We start from the raw sequence: 22,118 nt of genomic DNA on the forward strand, positions 1-22,118 counted from the left end.
AAACCCTCGGCTTTTCTATATACATAGATAATGTAATTCTAGGTACATATCAGAATTGTGAGAAAAATTGTGGGAATACATAAGACAATCATTCTCTTCTCTCTGTTTCTTTCTATTTACTCCTCGCTCAAAACTGCATCAAGACATTGACACCATCTTCATTCTATTTACTCCTTAGTCAAAGCCGCAACAAGACATGACACCATCTTCATTCTCCCTTCCGGCGTCCTATTTTCAGCGAACCCTACGACCTCATCTCCGATATTGCTATCACATAGTGATTGCTCTTCTTTGTCATGGTTCATATCCTTTCTATCCATGGATGATAGTACATTAAACACCTTACATTAATATTCTCTCACTATCACATACATTTGACAATAGTGACAAGTGTCTAGACATATCAACATATTGGTTATGCATTTCTAGAAATATATTATACACATACCGTGGTCCTAATATGTGTTGTCTTCTTTCTTTGTTTCCTTTCATATTTATAACACTGAGTTAAAATAGTCTATTGCCTCCAATGCCATTGTGACATTGCATTGCTCCACACTGTGTCGTAGATGTTGTGACACGCCAGGGTTCTCTTTTAGATGAAAATATGATAAAATAGCTAGTCCTTGCTGGCAATTATAAGGAGTAAAATACATAATTACAAAGAAGGTTGGTTCGTTTATATCTTTGTAATTTCTTATCTACAAAATCACATCAAAATGTTCAGACATGCATTCATGTGTGTACATGCTAGTATTACCATGAGTCAATCTAAAAAAGAAATGGCAATTTACTCCAAGACAGGTTAAAAAAATCAGGAACTTTTGTGTACGATTGACAGCAAAGATTATGAGTTGAAATCTTCCATGGATTCAATTCAACCTGTACCACCGGCGCCCCTGCACTTTCGCACAAACTCTCTACCCCTATAAAATCTGCAAAAGAAAAAACAACATTTCCAACATTAGAACATGATTTAGAATTTCCAAGGACTTGAAATGACAGGATACAAAGTAACATGGCACTCTTCTGTTAGTAACATGACGCTCTTTTGGTAGGCATAGACCGGCAAATATTAACCCCCCCCCCCCCCCCCCCCTCCACCCACCTACCCAAAATCATATAAATATAATTTTGAACTTATGTTTTTAAAAATTAAGGGTATGATGTATGATGATACATAGGCGTAAATCAAACTGAAACCGAAATTGTCGTTCATTGATCCAACATTACCACACATGCTTATCCTGTATATTTGTTGTCTACCCATCAAGATCTTTCATAAGATATTTCTACTTTGGAATATCCTATTCCGAAATAAAAAGTACAATCATAAAAGGAGAACCCAAAGTTTCTTCTCGAACATAAATCGACCCCCACCCCCCTCCCCCACCAGCCTGTTCTAGTTGCATTGAACCATACGCAAACCTTTTCTCTTGCACATCTGTGTAAGTATAAAGTAAAAAAGAAATCCTATGTTATTGAATATTTGCAATATATAATATGGTAGTGTGACCTATAAAACAAAATGCATGAAGAATTATTGGCGTGCATTTTGTAGTGTCAAAGAATACAACTTTTGGATGTAAAACGTGAATCGGTTTTTACCAAACAGCACATGGAGTTAAATGGAGCGGCATCCAGTAGTGCAAACAAGCTTGGACTGTACCAAAAAAATACAAGTTATAGAAGCTTGTTACATGGGTGCACTTCTTAGAAGCAATGAGCTTGTTAATGATGTGATGGAATTAGGGCAAGAATAATATAAAATAAACAACCTTCAGAGTCATGGTATATTTATGAAATGATAAATTTAATATGGGAACTTTCTGAACACGCATAAAATGACAACGCCTAAAATATGATATTACTGAACTAAATGATAGATGTTCTCTTTTGTTTCTCCATTGTGCTGACCACATGATGTACTGTAAGAAACAAGATATTTTTCTGAACTACAAAGCTTACACGACAATTCGTCAAATATAGTACATAGTTAATTCACATAGCGTGTTTCTTTAGAAGTTTAGATACATGCCTTCTATTATCTAAAAAAAGATGCATACCTCAATCGCACCAATAACTTGGTGATGTGAAGCAATGAATGAAACAAGCATGATTTTAGAGAAGGTAAGCAAAATTTTATGGCGTGCTACCAATTCCTCCAATCCCCTCAACACAGCATGTGCAGACTGCAGTAATGTAGTAGTGCCGATTGCGTTTGTTCCTGGAAGGGAAATCAATACAATTTGAGAAAGCATACATACGTTCAAGACCAACACAGTTTGTGCCATACTAATTGACCCTAGAAACCTCATTAGTCCAAAATAGATCACCAAAATTTACTATGTACAACCATTCACATAGAGAACCAAGATCCAATCTAATGGTAGCTAACAAACATCGGAACATGAGGGGAATAAGGAAGGAAGTCAAGCGCAGGTTTACCTTGGGTGATGAAGGATCCCCGACGTGCCACTGGCGCCACGCTATGTAGGGGCATCCGCATCTCCAGACCTGACGCCGCTGACCTGCAAGCAATCTCGACATAATTAACATCCGTATTAACGATCTCAGCTTGCAGCCGCCGCCGTCTTCTGTCGATGTCGATCCATCTCCAGAACAGGTACTGACGCATCCACCTTGCCAGGCCTATCGTCAATGCCACCACGGCGTTAGACAACGCCACCATCCTGCACATATCCATCCACACATGCCCGTCGCCGGAACTCCGTGGCGCCTTGCATTAGATGTAACACCGTTCCCCCTCTTGTCCCCTCTAGCCAGCACTTGATCCAAAACAATGCCCCCAGGAGGGAGAACGACACTGAAGGTGCCGTCATTGTCCGATCCGGTAGACCCAAATCTAGGGTTTCCCCCAGAACATCCCGATCGAGTTGACGTGACCTGCAATGACAAGGACTTGAGAAGGAAACGACATCGGAGACACCGCCATCGTCCGCCAAGACCGCAGTCAGACGCGGTTTTCACCGGAAGCCGTGTCGTCCCGATCTCGCGGCTGGCTAGAACCGTGCGGAGCTTTTCCATAAAGACGTATGTTGCCGCCGAAACTCCGCTGGAGACCCTCCATCCCTTCACCGGGGCCTTCATCGCGCCACCGGCCATCCACGTGAAGAATCAACGACGGATCTGGATGGAATCCAGATCCGCGGCCGCCACCATGCACACCATCGCCAGCACCACCAGCCATGGGGTTGTCGGTTGCCACCACATCCAGATCCGCGGCCGCCACCATGCACACCATTGCCAGCACCACCAGCCATGGGGTTGTCGGTTGCCACCGCACGGCCAGGGAGCTGCCCTGGACTCAGCGCAAAGCCCCCAGCCCGAGGTGCCCCAGCCGCCTCGAGTGATTGCCGCCGCCTCCGCCATCCACGTGAAGAAAACGCCAAGTGACTTTGAAGGGGCACTAATTTGGGTTGGTTATGAATCTCCCCTTTAAAAGATAATGGGTACTAATTTTCTGAAATTGTACTCGAATAAGAACGCATAAAACAATCGAGAAATTGCACTAATTTTTTAACTTTTGCTTTGCCTAAAGGCTAAACTTATCTTCATAAAGAAGGGCCAACATCTACAGCTAGGCATTGCTCCCTGCTTCAGCTAGATCAAGATCTGTAGTAGAAAACTATTGTCGGTGATGCCAATCACCAATGCACAAACAGTAGAAGTTCGCATACTCTAAGTGGGTCTGACGAGCTTAGGTTGAGATGGAAGTTGCAAAATCGAGCAACAATATTAAGAGTTTTCTTTGTAGTAGTTTTAACTGAAGCTCAGCTATTGATAAGCAGTTCAAGGTTAGATTACAACTTGTAAGGAAATAAGCAAACAGGACAAAGTTTCGGAAATAACCCCATAGGAATCAGTCACTATCAGACTGAAAGTACAATAGACACGCACCTTCTCGAAGTTTTGCGGCATTTCTTCGCCTCTGAAAACTGAGCCTTCACTTCTACAAGTGTGTCAATCTCCTCAGGGTGTTGGTCACAATACCTCACTTGTTCTTTAAGCTTAGGCCTGGAAAAAGAAGATATCCACTGTAATAGAATAGTAACTCACATTGTTTACTCTTTTCTGAACCATGCACATTGCTCATACTAATAGTAATTTGTTATTCACGTTATATGATTAGACACTTGCTAAAACTTTTGAAATATTGCACAGATATCACGGAAAGTATCCATTTTCTTGTTTGAGGCTATTGGTAGTAGCACTTATGGCCTCTTCTCCGTTTTTATTTCTTGGTGAAATCCTCCTTAACCCTGTAGATGAAGCCAACTGGAAGTTACTGACCAGCAGACTCGTAGCAACAACACCATATGCACTCTCACATAAAAACTAACTGAATCTGAGCCCCTCGTACATAAGTTTCCTACACTAACTATTCTATCTCTCATACTGAACCACAGTGCAAAAACACAAAATGCAGTGACTTATCAAGATGAAGATAAAAAGGTGTTATTCACAAAAAACACAACATGGCATTTCCATACCTCCGCAGCTTGGTAGTATGCTCGCAAGATGGACGATGCTGCAGTTGGTGTTGATAGTCATCTGCCCAATCACCACGAATCAAAATATTCATTGCATCTTGGTCTGGTGTCTCCTCTTACTCCACATTTCACCTATCAAATTCAGCAAGCATGAGTTTATGTTATGAACATTATATACTGGAAAAAGAAGAGTTTGCGGTCACACATACGAAGGAGTTCTTTGTAGAACCAGGACCTGTTATCTGGTACTCTTAGTAACTTCAAGATTCGTGCAAACATTTAAGAGGTGTACAGAAGCAAAACTCTTTAAACCAAATTACTAACAGGGTCGATGTTCTGACCATGATATAGTTACAATGCCCTTCCTAGGGAAAACAAAAACAGATCGATGATTGCACATGCCTTATTTTATAAAATATGTAAGATGCTCCTAGAATTAATAACAGGGTGGAGAAAATAATCCTGGACTTTACGCATCAAAGCAGATTCCGGAACCAACATGATAAATGAATCAACATGAAAATAATCCTGGACTTTACGCATCACTGGATGGAGAAATGAATCCTGGACCAACGTGCTACTCTTTGCTTATATCCTATTCCTACCCATGTGAGCCTAAGGTACCAAGAAAAAAGAAAAACCTAAAAACTGCAGAGATGAATACTTCGATGCATATATTTTGTAGGCTGCATATACATGGGATGTATATATGCTTATTAAATTATATGTGCATTTGGAACAACCAAATCTTCCCACCTCTCCACTGACCGCAACACCTTCCTGAGGGACCCGATGCACTAATTCACCACTCTGCACCTCCCAAGTCCCAAGCGACCCTCGGACATACCTTGCTAGGAGTTGGCCAGTGTGGCAACAAGCTGCATGTGTGTGTGTGTGGGGGGGGGGGGGGGGGGGGGGGGCAAAAGAAGACTTGTTATGTTTTCCTAAATGTGGTGACTTTAGGAGCATCTCCTTTTCAGTTTCCTATGCCAAGACCTGAAGAAAAAAATGCAGTGTGGGGGCTGACCTTGCTGCTCCTGGCTAGCGTAGATCGAGGAGGCAGTGGCTGCGGGAATATGTTTTCATCATGAACTCTTCAAACTGAACTATATGTTCCCTAAAAACCAAAGGATTGGAAGCTTAAACTCGTATTTTCTGGACCTTTTTCAGAAAGATGGCAATAATTTTGTTGCTCTTTTAAATTAAGTTAAATTACTTCATTGTGTGATGCTAGTTAAACATGTTATATCCAGTTCAGTGAAAACTTATTGTACTGGCATATCATAACAAAGCTTAACCAACCCTATTTTAGAACCCTATATGCAGCACTGACGCAGGTCAGAAGAATTTAAAACAAGGTAGCAAGTGTTAAACAGGAACAGAATATACCTGTGGGGTTCCTTCCGAGTGGTTCCACTTCTCCACAAGGCTAATTATCCTGCAGTTGGTTGAAAGAGCGATCCTCAACTCTGGGATTTCAGTACTAACAGAACCTCAAAATCAGGACTGCCAAAAAACTACCTGTGTGACGTATCATTCATGTAGAACATGGGAGGACTCGTGTCCAAACATACAACATGAAACTGGTTGCTATCTGCACAAGTTAACCTGGCAAAGGATTCAAAATCACAATTCTTGATGACCTCTTCCATTTTCAATATGTGACTTGGCACTACAGTCTGGAATATAAGAAAAAGTAGTGCAGTGCAGAGTGAGAGCAAGAAACAGTAAGCTGCAGCTAAAGAGATAAATGGCCAAAAGACTTTAAAAAAATTGAAACAACAAAACTTGAGGGTCCACACAAGAGGAGGGATATTTTGTTTCCTTGATGATTCGTAAAAAAATTGTACTATATGTGCCAAAAACAAGTTAAAGATGAAAATGCAATCACCTGGGCCCTGTACTGCAAGAGGGGGCTTGTTTCAACAGTGTCCCGCATCCCACTGGTGCTACTGGTTTCCTTCTGCTTTGAACTGACCTAATTCCACTAAGCAACATAATAAGAGAAAGATGTTGGGATAAAAATGGTAAAACGGTGTCACTATATAGTTAAGGATTGGTGTTAATGGAACCATGACTCGATGAGCAATATCTGTTATACAACAGAGATCACATTGACATACCACTGCTATGATTATAACAAGATCATCCCAATGCAATTCGTCAACAAGCTGTACTGCCATACTGTCACTTCCATCATCATTCTACAAGTATAGGGTCAAACTCAATCGTTTTACAATAGAAAAACATGCATATTAAGCAATTCAATTTCTCTGCCTTAACCAAGAGAAAACTTACTTTTCCATACACCATTTCACAAATCCACCGTATATACTGCGGCATGCACTTCCAGACCCCTGCCTGCATTGAAATTTGTCAGCCCGAGAGAAGTATAACTAAAGAGAGGACATAAGTATACAGAGTAAGATGAAGTAAAATTGTTGTTATATCATGAAGCAAACATCATGAATAGGATAGTGCACAAACAGAGTGTTGCTACATAATGTATCAGTATAGAGTACAGACCTTGCTATTGACAGATGCTATTGGACCAAACGCAGGCAGCCACAATAGCCAAAGCATTCCAGTCTCGCGTTGAGAGGAAGAAACGGGCGGGCAGGCAGGTACCTGCACTTGCCGGTGCGCGGCGGCGAGGGCCCTGGAGAGCAGCAGCACCCGCTCGATCTGCGCCTGCATCTGCTCCTTGCGGCGCTCGACGCCCTCGGTGGCCCTCCGCCTGGCGACGAGGAGCTCGTCCGCGCGCGCCCGCCGCCGCTCGAGCCGCCGCCTCAGCTCGTCCAGGGTTGCGCCCTGCCGCACCGACTCCCTCCTCACCTGCTCGAGCGCGGCCTCGAGGCGGCGCGCCAGGTGTGCCCGTTCCTCCGGCGATGTAGAGGAGGGTGGAGGTGGCTGAGCGGGTGATAGTGGAAGGCGGGGGCGGCAGCGGCGGAGCGGGGAGATTGGGGCGGCGTTGCATCGCTAGACGAGGGAGATAGGGCGGCCGCATCGGGTGGATCGAGAGACGGATGGTGGCGTATGTTTTTTTGGTTTTGCACGGGGTGGTGGGAGGTGGGCGAAGGTTAATCGACGAAAAAAAACCGGACGAAAGTGGTGGGACGAAAATTGACCGGCGGAGACTACCAACTGCTTCATTAGGAGTAGAGATTCTCATTCCGGCCCCGGAACAAGAATATCTGGTGAAACTTCTTTAGGAGGGAGCTCCTCATATTTTCTATCTTCTGTAGTTTCTCATCGTTGATGGTGGCGCTTGTCCGTACGATGTAGCCTATTTGATTGTCGTAGCATCGTCGCACTTCCTCGGGCGCTGTTGGCTCAAAATTGCCGTCGTCCACCTTCGTGACCACCACTCTAGTAGTCCTGAGTTTGGTAGGAACCCGTTGCCTCTTTGCTTTCGGTTCTACACCGGCTCCGCTCCCCGAGGCAGCGCCGGTCTCAGTCTCAGCGCCAGTCTCGATGCCGGTCTGAGTCTGAGCACCGATCTCAGTCTCAGCACCGGTCTGCGTGTCGATCTCAGTCCCCGATGCCATCGGTGGGCCCAACAATAACATCGGTTGATCGTCGGTAAGGCTAAAAAATTCGTCTGCCGCCCGATAGGCGTCGTCGCAATCACCAGAACCCTGTCCTTCATCGTTGCTAGCCATGTTTCCTATGATTAAATCTAGTCAATTAATTCTAGACCTAATAAAATGAATAATGACATTAAAAAGGCCTATTGTTTTGCAGGAATGTTGACTCCTTCCTGATGCGGCAAATCACGGGCACTCGATATGTCCTAGTTTGTAGCACAAGTCATGCCGAAATTCACGGAAAATTTCGGCATGACCTTTGCTAAAAAGTGGACAAATCGAGAACCTGAAATTTGCCAGAAAAGAAATGAATCAACAATCCGGCAAAACATAGGCCACTAAGCATCATTCCCTGGAAACAGTGTCCAAATATACATGAGCAACCACATGTCCAAATTTCACAAGCTAATTCAAAAACAAAGTGTAGAAGAAAATTCATTTAACTACTAATAGAACAAAATTCAGTTAATTTTAGTGCTCTATAATGATGGAAGGAAAATTGTTTCAGTTAACTACTAATTTCATTCATTTAGGTTATTCATTTAACATCACCTAATTAACCTACTGTACCACTAGTACTAGCAGCACTACTAACCTAATTAACCTAGCAAAACTCTAGTGCCCTAACTGAAAAACATCTAATTAACATCTACTAGTACCACTATTGCCCTAACCTAATTAACATCTACTAGTATCACTATATACTATACAAGCAGCATCTACACTAATTAAACCCTACTGCCCTAACTAACTTTTAATCTACTAATTTTGCTCTACTAATTTTTTCTCTAAAATGCAGAGAGATGAGTGGGGGGGGGAGGGGTGGGGGACTTACAGAGAGGGGAGAGAGGGCGGGCTCGGGCACGGGCAACGGCGGTCCTGGGCGGGCTCGGGCGGCGGTTAGGTGGAGAGCGTCGACGGTGACGTCGAGGGCGGCCTCGGGCGGCGGCGGTGAGGCTGAAGGCGTCCTCGGGCGGTGGCGGTGAGGATGACGGCGGCCTCGGGGGGAGACGGTGAGGTTGCGGGCGTCCACGCCGGCAGAAGACGGCGGCGAAGTGGGCGACGGCGAATTGGAAGACGGCGGCGAGGGCGAGGGATTTGGGGAAGAAGTGGTGGTCGGGGGGCAGGGGGGACCGCTGTTTAAGTGAAACGTAACGGTAGCGAGTTTCCGGAAATGCGCTATAGCTATGTTACTATAGCGCGTTTACTGAAACCCGCTACTACTATTCCTTTCTCCTTTTTTCCTTTATTTTTCTTTACATTTTATTTTTTTCCTTTTTCTTTTTTCTATTTCTTTCATTTTCATTTACTTTTCTACTTGTTTTCACTTTATTTTATTTCCGTTAGCAGCAGCGCCTTACACGTAAGCGCGCTACAGCTAAGGAGCGTAGCAGTAGCGCTGGGCCAGTATACGCGCTACTGCTAGGTTGGGCTAGCCATGTGCGCCCAGTTCAAACATAGCAGCAGCGCTTTTCGCCAGTACGCGCTACTGCAAAAGTCGTAGCAGTAGCGCGGTTTATTTACGCGCGCTGCTACTAATTAGCAGTAGCGTTTGATTTTGTACAACGCTACTGGTAACATTCTGTGTATAAGGTTTTCCCTAGTAGTGCTCAAACAACATGATGCAAACATGGTATGCTATGCGGGACGCGATATGCGATGCATATGTAAGATTTAACAAGGACTGATTGAACCTGGCCTCAACTTGGAAATCCAAGAGTGCCACTTTAAAGGTGAGGTAATTTCGGTTGAAATCGATATAAAGATCACCGGAATCGGATGTACGGTTTGGAAATGCCAAGCAAAACAAATATGGCACCAGTCTGCGATAATCAGCAAATGACCAACTAAATGCATCAAGATAAATATGCTACACTACTCAAACATGACAACAAAATACATGTCAGGGATCCATTCATGATGCTTGACAAAAGATGAACACTGAGCTACGGCTAGTTCATCCATTAACATGTTCAAACAAGCATGGCAAAAATGCAAATGATAACATGTTTCAGACTTAGTGAATTAACACAAGTATGGAATTTATTATCAGGAAGCACACTTTAGAGCATGAAAACTACATGCTACAGGAACTTAACATGGCAAAGCAAGGCATGACATGAAGCTACTCAAAGCACGTAACAAAAGTCCCTTAGTGACCTTGAGCCAAAAGATTTCAGAAAATACAATTTCAACCATGTGAACATGGCAAAAACATAAACAGATCTCGGACTTAGTAAAAAACTGGAGCATGCGCGGTTTATTTACGAGCTCGATGCACTCACTACAGAGTATGGCATGACAAACTAAGCATACAATTATCAATAATACATATCATAGAAGCTAGACATAGCTAGACATGGCAAGAACAATAACATAGCATGCACGGATCAATAGCAACATCCTCGACAAAATCGCTAACAAGTCAACAATCTGCCAGGATTCACGATATAGAAAAAGTACAGCTCGATTGACTCAAGCTAGGGTGCTCCATAAATGCAAACAAAGACATGGATGGATAGAGCACCACAATGTTAACAAAACATCCTTACTTATCATTCTCAAAAGAGGCACGGATCACTAGGAAACAACATGAACATATGGCATACCGACAAAAACAGAACAAGGAGCATTACCGATTACGCTACTTTGCAAGCTTGTGCTAGTCACCACACATATCACAAAAATACATGGTAAGAACCTCTGTAAAGATGGCATGACATATAACAAAACTCATGTAGAGCTCAGGAGCATATCATGCACACATTAATCATGGCAAAAATGACAAATATCTATTTGATGAAACAGATCTGGCAAATTTATCACATACCCCTCTTCCAACAGCGTTTCGGGCATCAAGATGAGCTCAAATGAGAATGATGCAATGAGATAAAATGATGTACTCGTTGAGGAGAACATTTTGATATGATACACGCGCAAATCGGAGCTACGGATGCGGAGATACGGCATGATGAAGTTTGCAAAAAAATAAGGGGAGAGGGGGAAAGTCAACCCTAGAACTCCCAGATCTGGATCGGAACACTGTAGCAGCGCGGCGCGGTACTGTTCACCGATTGAACCCGAGGTCGCCGGCGAGGTACCGGACTCCGGCGAAGTGGTGAGGGCGCGGGGGAGGCCGGAGGAGGCGGGATCTGCCCGGATCCGGCCCGGGACGGCGCAGCGGCGAGGTAGAGGAGGCCGAGCGGCGAGGAGGCGAACTGGGGCGGCGGAGGCAGCGTCGAGGCGGCGTGGAGGCTCGCCGGCGTTGATCGGTGGCGCGGCGGAGCTGGAGGGAGTCGGCGGCGAGGAAGAAGCAGGCGGGCGGCGGCGGACGGATCTGGGCCGCGGGGGCCCCGAGCGGGCTCGGCGGGCCGCGAGTGCGAGGTGGCGGCGCCTGCCACGTGGCGCGCTACGAGTGGCAGCGGCGGTCTGTCCGGCGGACTTCGGACATGTCCGGCGGCGCGCGAGGTAGAAAGCTAGGGTTTGGAAGGAGGGGATCCGAGATTTTCGAGAGGGGATCTATATATAGGCATAGAGGGAGCTAGGAAGCTCCAAATTGAGTGCGGTTTGTGGCCACGCGATCGTGATCGAACGCTCTAGACGATGGGAGAGGTTTTGGGCCAAATTTGAAGGGTGTTGGGCTGCAACACAAACGAGGACTTCTCGGTCCCTCGGTTAACCGTTGGAGTATCAAACGAAGTCCAAATGGCACGAAACTTGACAGGTGGTCTACCGGTAGTAAACCAAGGCCGCATGACAAGTCTCGGTCCAATCCGGAAATGTTTAACCCCCACACACGAAAAGAGGTAGAATGGACTACCGGAGGAGATAGGAGCGCCGGAATGCAAAACGGACAACGAGGAAAATGCTCGGATGCATGAGACGAACACGTATGCAAATGCAATGCATATGATGACATGATATGAGATGCATGACACAGACAACAACATAGGGAGACAAAAACCAGAACTTGAGGAAAATAAAATAACTTAGACCGGAAACGGCAAGAGTTGGAGTACAGATAATGTAAATTATATCTTGTGTGTTACAACACTCCACCACTACGAAAGGATCTCGTCTCGAGATCTAGGACTGGAAAAACATCGGGTACTCAGAACGGAGGTGATCCTCGCGTTCGCAGGTGGCTTCACGGTCAGAATGGTGTGACCACTTGACTTTGAGGAATTTAATTGACTTATTGCGAGTCTTGCGTTCAGTCTCTTCAAGAATAGCAACTGGGTGCTCACGATAAGAAAGGTCTTCTTGGAGATCAATGTCTTCGAAGTTGACGGTGCGGTCAGGGGTCTTGAAGCACTTGCGGAGCTGAGAGACATGGAACACGTCGTGCACATTTGCAAAGTTGGAAGGAAGCTCAAGTTGATAGGCGAGATCACCTCTATTTATGACGATCTTGAAAGGGCCCACGTATCTAGGGGCAAGCTTCCCTTTGATACCGAAGCGACGAGTACCTTTCATTGGGGAGACGCGGAGGTAAACATGGTCTCCGATCTCGAAAGCCAAATCACGATGCTTACTATCATAGTAGCTCTTCTGGCGCGATTGCGCTTCTTTGGGGTTATCAAGAATGACTTTGCACATTTGCTCTGCCTCTGTGATCAAGTCATTTCCAAGAAGTTGACATTCGCCGGTCTCTGACCAGTTAAAAGGAGTACGGCCCTTCCTGCCATAGAGAATTTCAAATGGGGCCTTGCCCGAACTCACTTGAAAGCTGTTGTTGTAGCAGAACTCGGCATATGGAAGACAATCTTCCCACTTCATACCGAAGGAGATAACGCAAGCCCTGAGCATATCTTCGAGAATCTGATTGACAAGTTCGACTTGACCGCTAGTTTGAGGATGAGAAGCTGTGCTGAAATGGATGTTGGGGCCCATGGCCTTCTGAAAAGAATCCCAAAACTTGGAGGTAAAGATGCTGCCACGGTCTGAAGAGATCAACTGTGGAATGCCGTGCAGAGAGACAATCCGAGAGGTATAAAGCTCCGCCAATTGAGCTGCAGTGATAGACTCTTTGATAGGCAGAAAGTGAGCCACTTTAGTGAGTTTGTCGATGACAATAAATATAGCATCATTGCTACGCTTGGACTTTGAATTGGAAGGAAGCGAACTTGACAAAGTCCTCGGGCCTGACGTTACTGCACTCGAAATGCTTGCATATGTCCACGAGCCAATCATCATCGTCTGTTGCCTCAACAGAATTGCTGAAGGTCTTTGGCTGGTTAGCAAGGAACTGGTTGAGTGTAGCAAACTGATTCTGATTGTTGCCATGACCCTGGTTCCCTTGGTTGCGCTCTTGAAGAAGTTGCATGATCAGCTGGGTGTTTGCATTGGTAGCGGCCATCACAGCTTGCCATGCCTCCTGAGGTGGAGGTGGTGGTGGCGGATCAGGACTCGGAGTCGTGCGCGTTGGAGGAGCCATCCTGAAGAGGTTGACATCCGTTAGCACATTGACAGACAAATATTGAATCTGAATCAAATGAGTTGAAATTGCAACATATAGTCTTCACATCCGAACCAAATGAACGAATGCATTCCAATCGAAATGGTCACATATCCATAAATTGAGAAGCCACTTAGAATTGAGGTAGAAGAAAAACAACAAGGTACGGAATAAGAACAAATACTTGGTGAGGATTATCCAATCCCAAACCAAATATCCGCGGAAGAAGAACTAGAGCTACAAGAATTCCCACCTATGAAACTCCCGAACCTTTCCGGTTATGCAATCATGTGTTGGGGATACAGGGGAAGCATAATATGTCACCCAAATCTAGCAAATCCTATATCAAGCTACATCCATCCTTCAACACATAACCGAGAAAAACTTCGGAAATCGTCTACCTCAACCTTCGAAAAGCATCCGTTATACAAGTTATGGCAATACTCCCGAACTCCCGCCCCAGTACTAGGTGGCGTCGAGGTTATCTCACCAACAACTGCATAAAAGAGATTTTCCATGTCGGTGAAACTCAGGTATTCCAGAATCTCAACGATAAAATTGTGATGACAACACCTCGGAGCTCAACTCCCTGGGACACTGCCACAACCCCTAAATGACAGGAGGCACGAAGAACAATGTTCTCGTCACAAATCGATCGGAACGATTCCAAGATACCCGCGTGATCCTAAAATTTTAGTGAAATTTGAGAAGAGAAGAGTCAAAACTCTACGTCAGGATGCCTTACCAGAGTGATGAAAGGACTGGGGAGTAAAAAGAATTCCTAAACTCTCTGATATATATAATCCTAAATGACTCAAAACATTTTTCTAGACTCAACAACGCCAACAATTTGATCAAGCAGGGGGCTCATAAGGTCGGGGAAGGCTCTGATTACCAACTTGTAACGCCCTCGATGCGGCTATATCTCCTACGTGTCGAAGCACGACTTAGATGCATAACCGCATTGAAAGCAATGTCGCAAGTAAGGTAATCTTCACAACAACCCATGTAAATAGATAAAAGGGGTAAAGGTGCATAGTTGACTTACACTCGCCATGTCACACAAATACATAAATAACATTACAATCGTCCAATACACTCATGGTCCGACTACGGTACCAAAATAAAAGATCAACCCCCACATGCGACACGGTCCCCGAACGCCCCAACTGGGCACCACTACTGATCATCTGGGAAAGACACATAGTAATGGCAAGAGTCTTCATCGAACTCCCACTTGAGCTCAAGCGCATCGTCTGGAACGGTATCATCAGTCCTTGCATCTGGTTTGGAAGTAATCTGTGAGTCACGGGGACTCAGCAATCTCGCACCCTCGCGATCAAGACTATTTAAGCTTATAGGTAAAGGCAAGGTAATATGTGGAGCTGCAGCAAGCGACTAGCATATATGGTGGCTATCCTGTTCGCAAAAGAGAGCGAGAAGAGAAGGCAAAGCACGGACGAATAACTATGATCAAGAAGTGATCCTAGAACAACCTACGTCAAGCATTACTCCAACACCGTGTTCACTTCCCGGACTCCGCCGAGAAGAGACCATCATGGTTACACACGCGGTTGATTCATTTTAATTAAGTTAAGTTACATATTATCTACAGCCGGACATTAACAAATTCCCATCTGCCCATAACCGCGGGCACGGCTTTCAAAAGTTCAAATCCCTGCAGGGGTGTCCCAACTTAGCCCATCACAAGATCTCACGGTCAACGAAGGATATTCCTTCTCCTGAGACATTCCGATCAGACTCGGCATCTCGGTTTTACAAGACATCCTCAACAATGGTAAAACAAGTCCAACAACACCGCCCGAATGTGCCGACTGAAGGAAATATGCCCTAGAGGCAATAATAAAGTTATTATTTATTTCCTTATTTCATGATAAATGTTTATTATTCATGCTAGAATTGTATTAACCGGAAACATAATACATGTGTGAATACATAGACAAACAGAGTGTCACTAGTATGCCTCTACTTGACTAGCTCGTTAATCAAAGATGGTTATGTTTCCTAACCATAGACAAAGAGTTGTTATTGGATTAACAAGGTCACATCATTAGTTGAATGATCTGATTGACATGACCCATTCCATTAGCTTAGCACCCGATCGTTTAGTATGTTGCTATTGCTTTCTTCATGACTTATACATGTTCCTATGACTATGACATTATGCAACTCCCGTTTGCCGGAGGAACACTTTGGGTGCTACCAAACGTCACAACATAACTGGGTGATTATAAAGGAGCATTACAGGTGTCTCCAAAGGTAGATGTTGGGTTGGCGTATTTCGAGATTAGGATTTGTCACTCCGATTGTCGGAGAGGTATCTCTGGGCCCTCTCGGTAATGCACATCACATAAGCCTTGCAAGCATTGCAACTAATGAGTTAGTTGCAAGATGATGTATTATGGAACGAGTAAAGAGACTTGCCGGTAACGAGATTGAACTAGGTATTGGATACCGACGATCGAATCTCGGGTAAGTAACATACCGATGACAAAGGGAACAACGTATGTTGTTATGCGGTCTGACCGATAAAGATCTTCGTAGAATATGTAGGAGCCAATATGGGCATCCAGGTCCCGCTATTGGTTATTAACCGGAGACGTGTCTCGGTCATGTCTACATTGTTCTCGAACCGTAGGGTCCGCACGCTTAAGGTTTCGATGACAGTTATATTATGAGTTTATGAGTTTTGATGTACCGAAGGAGTTCGGAGTCCCAGATGAGATCGGGGACATGACGAGGAGTCTCGAAATGGCCGAGACGTAAAGATCGATATATTGGACGACTATATTCGGACTTCGAAAAGGTTCCGAGTGATTCGGGTATTTTTCGGAGTACCGGAGAGTTACGGGAATTCGCTGGGAGAAGTATTGGGCCTTGATGGGCTTTAGTGGGAAGAGGAGAAAAGGCCTGCTGCGCCCCCCTCCCCTCTAGTCCGAATTGGACTAGGGAAAAGGGGGCCGGCCACCTTTCCTACTCCTCCACCTCCTTCTCCCTTCCTCCCCTCTTGATGGACTCCTACTAGGACTTGGAGTCCTAGTAGGACTCCCATCCTGGCCGCACCAATGGCCTTGGCCGGCCTCCTCCTCCTCCATCCTTTATATACTGAGGCAAGGGGCACCCCATAGACACACAAGTTGATCCTTGAGATCGTTCCTTAGCCGTGTGCGGTGCCCCCTGCCACCATATTCCACCTCGATCATATCGTTGTAGTGCTTAGGCGAAGCCCTGCGTCGGTAGAACATCAAGATCGTCACCACGCCATCGTGCTGACGGAACTCCTCCCCGAAGCTTTGCTGGATCGGAGCCCGGGGATCGTCATCGAGCTGTATGTGTGCTAAGAACTCGGAGGTGCCGGAGTAACGGTGCTTGGATCGGTTGGATCGGGAAGAAGACGTACGACTGCTTCCTCTACGTTGTGTCAACGCTTCCGTTGCGATCTACAAGGGTATGTAGATCAGACTCTCCCCCTCGTTGTTATGCATCACCATGATCTTGCGTGTGCGTAGGAAAATTTTCGAAATTACTACGTTCCCCAACAGTGGCATCCGAGCCTAGGTTTTTATGGTTTGATGTTATTTGCACGAGTAGAACACAAGTGAGTTGTGGGCGATATAAGTCATACTGCCTACCAGCATGTCATACTTTGGTTCGGCGGTATTGTTGGATGAAGCGGCCCGGACCGACATTACGCGTACGCTTACGCGAGACCGGTTCTCCCAACGTGCTTTGCACAAAGGTGGCTAGCGGGTGACAGTTTCTCCAACTTTAGTTGAACCGAGTGTGGCTACGCCCGGTCCTTGCGAAGGTTAAAACGAAGTCTATTTGACAAACTATCGTTGTGGTTTTGATGCGTAGGTAAGATTGGTTCTTGCTTAAGCCCGTAGCAGCCACGTAAAACATGCAACAACAAAGTAGAGGACGTCTAACTTGTTTTTGCAGGGCATGTTGTGATGTGATATGGTCAAAACGTGATGAGATATAAGTTGTTGTATGAGATGATCATGTTTTGTTATCAGCAACTAGCAAAAGCCTTATGGTTGTCTCTATATTGCATAAGATGCAAGCGCCAAATAATTGCTTTACTTTATCGCTATGCGATAGCAATAGTTGGCGAGACGACCGTGTGACGACACATTGATATAGATCAAGATGATGGAGATCATGGTGTCATGCCGGTGACAATAGAGATCATGACAGTACTTTGAAGATGGAGATCAAAGGCGCAAGATGATGATGGCCATATCATGTCACATATTTTGATTGCATATGATGTTTATCTTTTATACATCTTATTTTGCTTAGTTTGACGGTAGCATTTTAAGATGATCTCTCACTAATTATCAAGAAGTGTTCTCCCTGAGTATGCACCATTGCCAAAGTTCGTCGTGCCCAGACACCACGTGATGATCGGGTGTGATAAGCTCTACGTCCATCTACAACGGGTGCAAGCCAGTTTTGCACACGCGGAATACTCAGGTTAAACTTGACGAGCCTAGCATATGCAGATATGGCCTCGGAACACGGAGACCAAAAGGTCGAGCGTGAATCATATAGTAGATATGATCAACATAACGATATTCACCATTGAAAACTACTCCATCTCACGTGATGATCGGTTATGGTTTAGTTGATTTGGATCACGTGATCACTTAGAGGATTAGAGGGATGTCTATCTAAGTGGGAGTTCTTAAGTAATCTGATTAATTGAACTTAAATTTATCATGAACTTAGTCCTGGTAGTATTTTGCAAATTATGTTGTAGATAAATAGCTTGCGTTGTTGCTTTCATATGTTTATTTTGATATGTTCCTAGAGAAAAATTGTGTTGAAAGATGTTAGTAGCAATGATGCGGATTGGATCCGTGATCTGAGGTTTATCCTCATTGCTGCACAGAAGAATTATGTCCTTGATGCACCGCTAGGTGACAGACCTATTGCAGGAGCAGATGCAGACGTTATGAACGTTTGGCTAGCTCAATATGATGACTACTTGATAGTTTAGTGCACCATGCTTAACGGCTTAGAATCGGGACTTCAAAGACGTTTTGAACGTCATGGACCATATGAGATGTTCCAGGAATTGAAGTTAATATTTCAAGCAAATACCCGAGTTGAGAGATATGAAGTCTCCAACAAAGTTCTATAGCTAAAAGATGGAGGAGAATCGCTCAACTAGTGAGCATGTGCCCAGATTGTCTGAGTACTACAATCGCTTGAATCAAGTGGGAGTTAATCTTCCAGACAAGATAGTGATTGACAGAATTCTCTAGTCACCATCACCAAGATAGTAGAACTTCGTGATGAACTATGATATGCAAGGGATAACGGAAACGATTCCCAAGCTCTTCGTAATGTGGAAATTGACGAAGGTAGAAATCGAGAAAAACATCAAGTGTTGATGGTAGACAAGACCACTAGTTTCAAGAAAAGGGCAGAGGGAAGAAGGGGAACTTCAAGAAGAACAGCAAGCAAGTTGCTGCTCAAGTGAAGAAGCCCAAGTCTGGTCCTAAGCCTGAGACTAAGTGTTTCTACTGCAAAGGGACTGGTCACTGGAAGCGGAACTACCCCAAGTGATTGGCAGATAAGAAGGATGGCAAAGTGAACATAAGTATATTTGATATACATGTTATTGATGTGTACTTTACTAGTGTTTATAGCAACCCCTCAGTATTTGATACTAGTTCAGTTGCTAAGATTAGTAACTCGAAACGGGAGTTGCAGAATAAACAGAGACTAGTTAAGGGTGAAGTGACGATGTGTGTTGGAAGTGGTTCCAAGATTGATATGATCATCATCGCACACTCCCTATACTTTCGGGATTAGTGTTGAACCTGAATAAGTGTTATTTGGTGTTTGCGTTGAGCATGAATATGATTTGATCATGTTTATTGTAATACGGTTATTCATTTAAGTAAAAGAATAAATTGTTGTTCTGTTTACATGAATAAAACCTTATATGGTTACACACGCAATGAAAATAGTTCGTTGGATCTCGATCGTAGTGATACACATAATCATAATATTGAAACCAAAAGATGCAAAGTTAATAATGATAGTGCAACTTATTTGTAGCACTGCCGTTTAGGTCATATTGGTGTAAAGCGCATGAAGAAACTCCATGCTGATGGGATTTTCGAATCACTTGATTATGAATCACTTGATGCTTGCGAACCATGCCTTTTGGGCAATATGACTAAAACGCCGTTCTCCGGAACAATGAAGCAAGCAACAGATTTGTTGGAGATCATACATACTGATGTATGTGGTCCGGTGAATATTAAGGCTTGCAGCAAGTATCATTATTTTCTGACCTTCACAGATGATTTGAGCAGATATGGGGATATCTACTTGATGAAACATAAGTCTGAAACATTTGAACAGTTCAAAGAATTTTAGAGTGAAGTGGAAAATCATCGTGACAAGAAAATAAAAGTTTCTACGATATGATCGCAGAGGTAAAATATTTGAGTTACGAGTTTGGTCTTCAATTAAAACAATGTGGAATAGTTTCACAAACTCATGCCACATGGAACACCACAGCATAATGGTGTGTCCGAACGTCATAATCATACTTTATTGGATATAGTGCAATCTATGATGTCTCTTACCGATCTACCACTATCGTTTTGGGGTTATGCATTAGAGACAGCTGCATTCACGTTAAATAGGGCACCATCTAAATCCGTTGAGACGACACCGTGTGAACTATGGTTTGGCAAGAAACCTAAGCTGTTGTTTCTTAAAGTTTGGGGTTGCGATGCTTATATGAAAAAGTTTCATCCTGATAAGCTCAAACTCAAATTGGAGAAGTGCGTCTTCATAGGATATCCAAAGGAAACTATTGGATACACCTTCTATCACAGATCCGAAGGCAAGACTTTTGTTGCTAAAATTCAGAAACTTTCTGCAGAAGGAGTTTCTCTCGAAAGAAGTGAGTGGGAGGAAAGTAGAACTTGACGAGGTAACTATACCTGCTCCCTTATTGGAAAGTAGTACATCACAGAAAACTGTTTCTGTGACACCTACACCAGTTAGTGAGGAAGCTAATGATGATGATCATGAAACTTCAGAACAAGATACTACTGAACCTCGTAGATCAACCAGAGTAAGATCCACGCCAGAGTGGTACGGTAATCCTTTTCTGGAAGTCATGCTACTAGATCATGATGAACCTACGAACTATGAGGAAGCGATGATGAGCCCAGATTCCGCGAAATGGTTTGAGGCCATGAAATCTGAGATATGATCCATGTATGAGAACAAAGTATGGACTTTGATGGATTTGCCCGATGATCGGCAAGCCATAGAAAATAAATGGATCTTCAAGAGGAAGACAGACGCTGATAGTAGTGTTACTATCTACAAAGCTAGAATTGTCGCAAAAGGTTTTCGACAAGTTCAAGGTGTTGACTACGATGAGTTTTTCTCACTCGTATCTATGCTTAAGTCTGTCCGAATCATGTTAGCAATTGCCGCATTTTATGAAATCTGGCAAATGGATAAACAAAACTGCATTCCTTAATGGATTTACTAAAGAAGAGTTGTATACGATGCAACTAGAAGGTTTTGTCGATCCTAAAGGTGTTAACTAAATATGCAAGCTCCAGCGATCCATCTATGGACTGGTGCAAGAATCTCGGAGTTGGAATATACGCTTTGATAAGTTGATCAAAGCATATAGTTTTATACAGACTTGCGGTGAAGCCTGTATTTACAAGAAAGTGAGTGGGAGCACTACAACATTTCTGATAAGTATATGTGAATGACATATTGTTGATTGGAAATAATGTAGAATTATTCTACAAAGCATAAAGGAGTGTTTGAAAGGAGTTTTTCAAAGAAAGACTTCGGTGAAGCTGCTTACATATTGAGTATCAAGATCTATAGAGATAGATCAAGACACTTGATAAGTTTTTTCAATGAGTACATACCTTGACAAGATTTTGAAGTAGTTCAAAATGGAACAGTCAAAGAAAAGGTTTCTTGCCCATGTTACAAGGTGTGAAGTTGAGTAAGACTCAAAGCCCGACCACGGCAGAAGATAGAAAGAGAATGAAAGTCATTCCCTATGCCTCAGCCATAGGTTCTATAAAGTATGCCATGCTGTGTACCAGATCTATTGTATACCCTACACTGTGTTAAGCAAGGGAATACAATAGTGATCTACGAGTAGATCACTGGACAATGGTCAAAATTATCCTTAGTGGAATAAGGATATGTTTCTCGATTATGGAAGTGAAAAAAAAGGTTCGTCGTAAAGGGTTACGCCGATGCACGTTTTGACACTAATCTAGATGACTCTAAGTCTCGGTCTAGATACATATTGAAAGTGGGAGCAATTAGCTAGAGTAGCTCCATGCAGAGCATTGTTGACATAGAAATTTGCAAAATACATGCGGATCTGAATGTGGCAGACCCGTTGACTAAGATTCTCTCACAAGCAAAACATGATCACACCTTAGTACTCCTTGGGTGTTAATTACATAGCGATGTGAACTAGATTACTAAATCTAGTAAACCCTTTGGGTGTTGGTC

The 22,118-nt window shown here is 43.9% G+C and overlaps 1 protein-coding gene across 1 annotated transcript in view; it reads right to left on the minus strand.

Annotated features, from left to right (window-relative positions):
* Positions 1–514: 514 nt before the first annotated feature.
* LOC147957980 (uncharacterized) overlaps positions 515–22,118 on the minus strand; it is a 32,606-nt gene continuing 11,002 nt past the window's right edge. Inside the window, exons 2-13 of the mRNA XM_087531910.1 lie at positions 7,041–7,493; positions 6,813–6,875; positions 6,638–6,718; positions 6,406–6,492; positions 6,036–6,193; positions 5,904–5,952; positions 4,515–4,646; positions 3,922–4,283; positions 2,449–2,531; positions 2,067–2,227; positions 1,609–1,663; positions 515–935 (exon numbers count right to left, since the gene is read on the minus strand). Of these exons, the coding sequence (XP_087388036.1) occupies positions 4,584–4,646; positions 5,904–5,952; positions 6,036–6,193; positions 6,406–6,492; positions 6,638–6,718; positions 6,813–6,875; positions 7,041–7,493 (954 nt within the window). The 3' untranslated portion in view covers positions 515–935; positions 1,609–1,663; positions 2,067–2,227; ... (1 more) ...; positions 3,922–4,283; positions 4,515–4,583. The remainder of the gene's footprint in view (positions 936–1,608; positions 1,664–2,066; positions 2,228–2,448; positions 2,532–3,921; positions 4,284–4,514; positions 4,647–5,903; positions 5,953–6,035; positions 6,194–6,405; positions 6,493–6,637; positions 6,719–6,812; positions 6,876–7,040; positions 7,494–22,118) is intronic.

Source organism: Triticum urartu, chromosome 7A (genome assembly GCF_056163025.1).
Source record: "Triticum urartu cultivar PI428250 chromosome 7A, HENAU_Tu73, whole genome shotgun sequence".
NCBI classification, from domain to species: domain Eukaryota; kingdom Viridiplantae; phylum Streptophyta; class Magnoliopsida; order Poales; family Poaceae; genus Triticum; species Triticum urartu.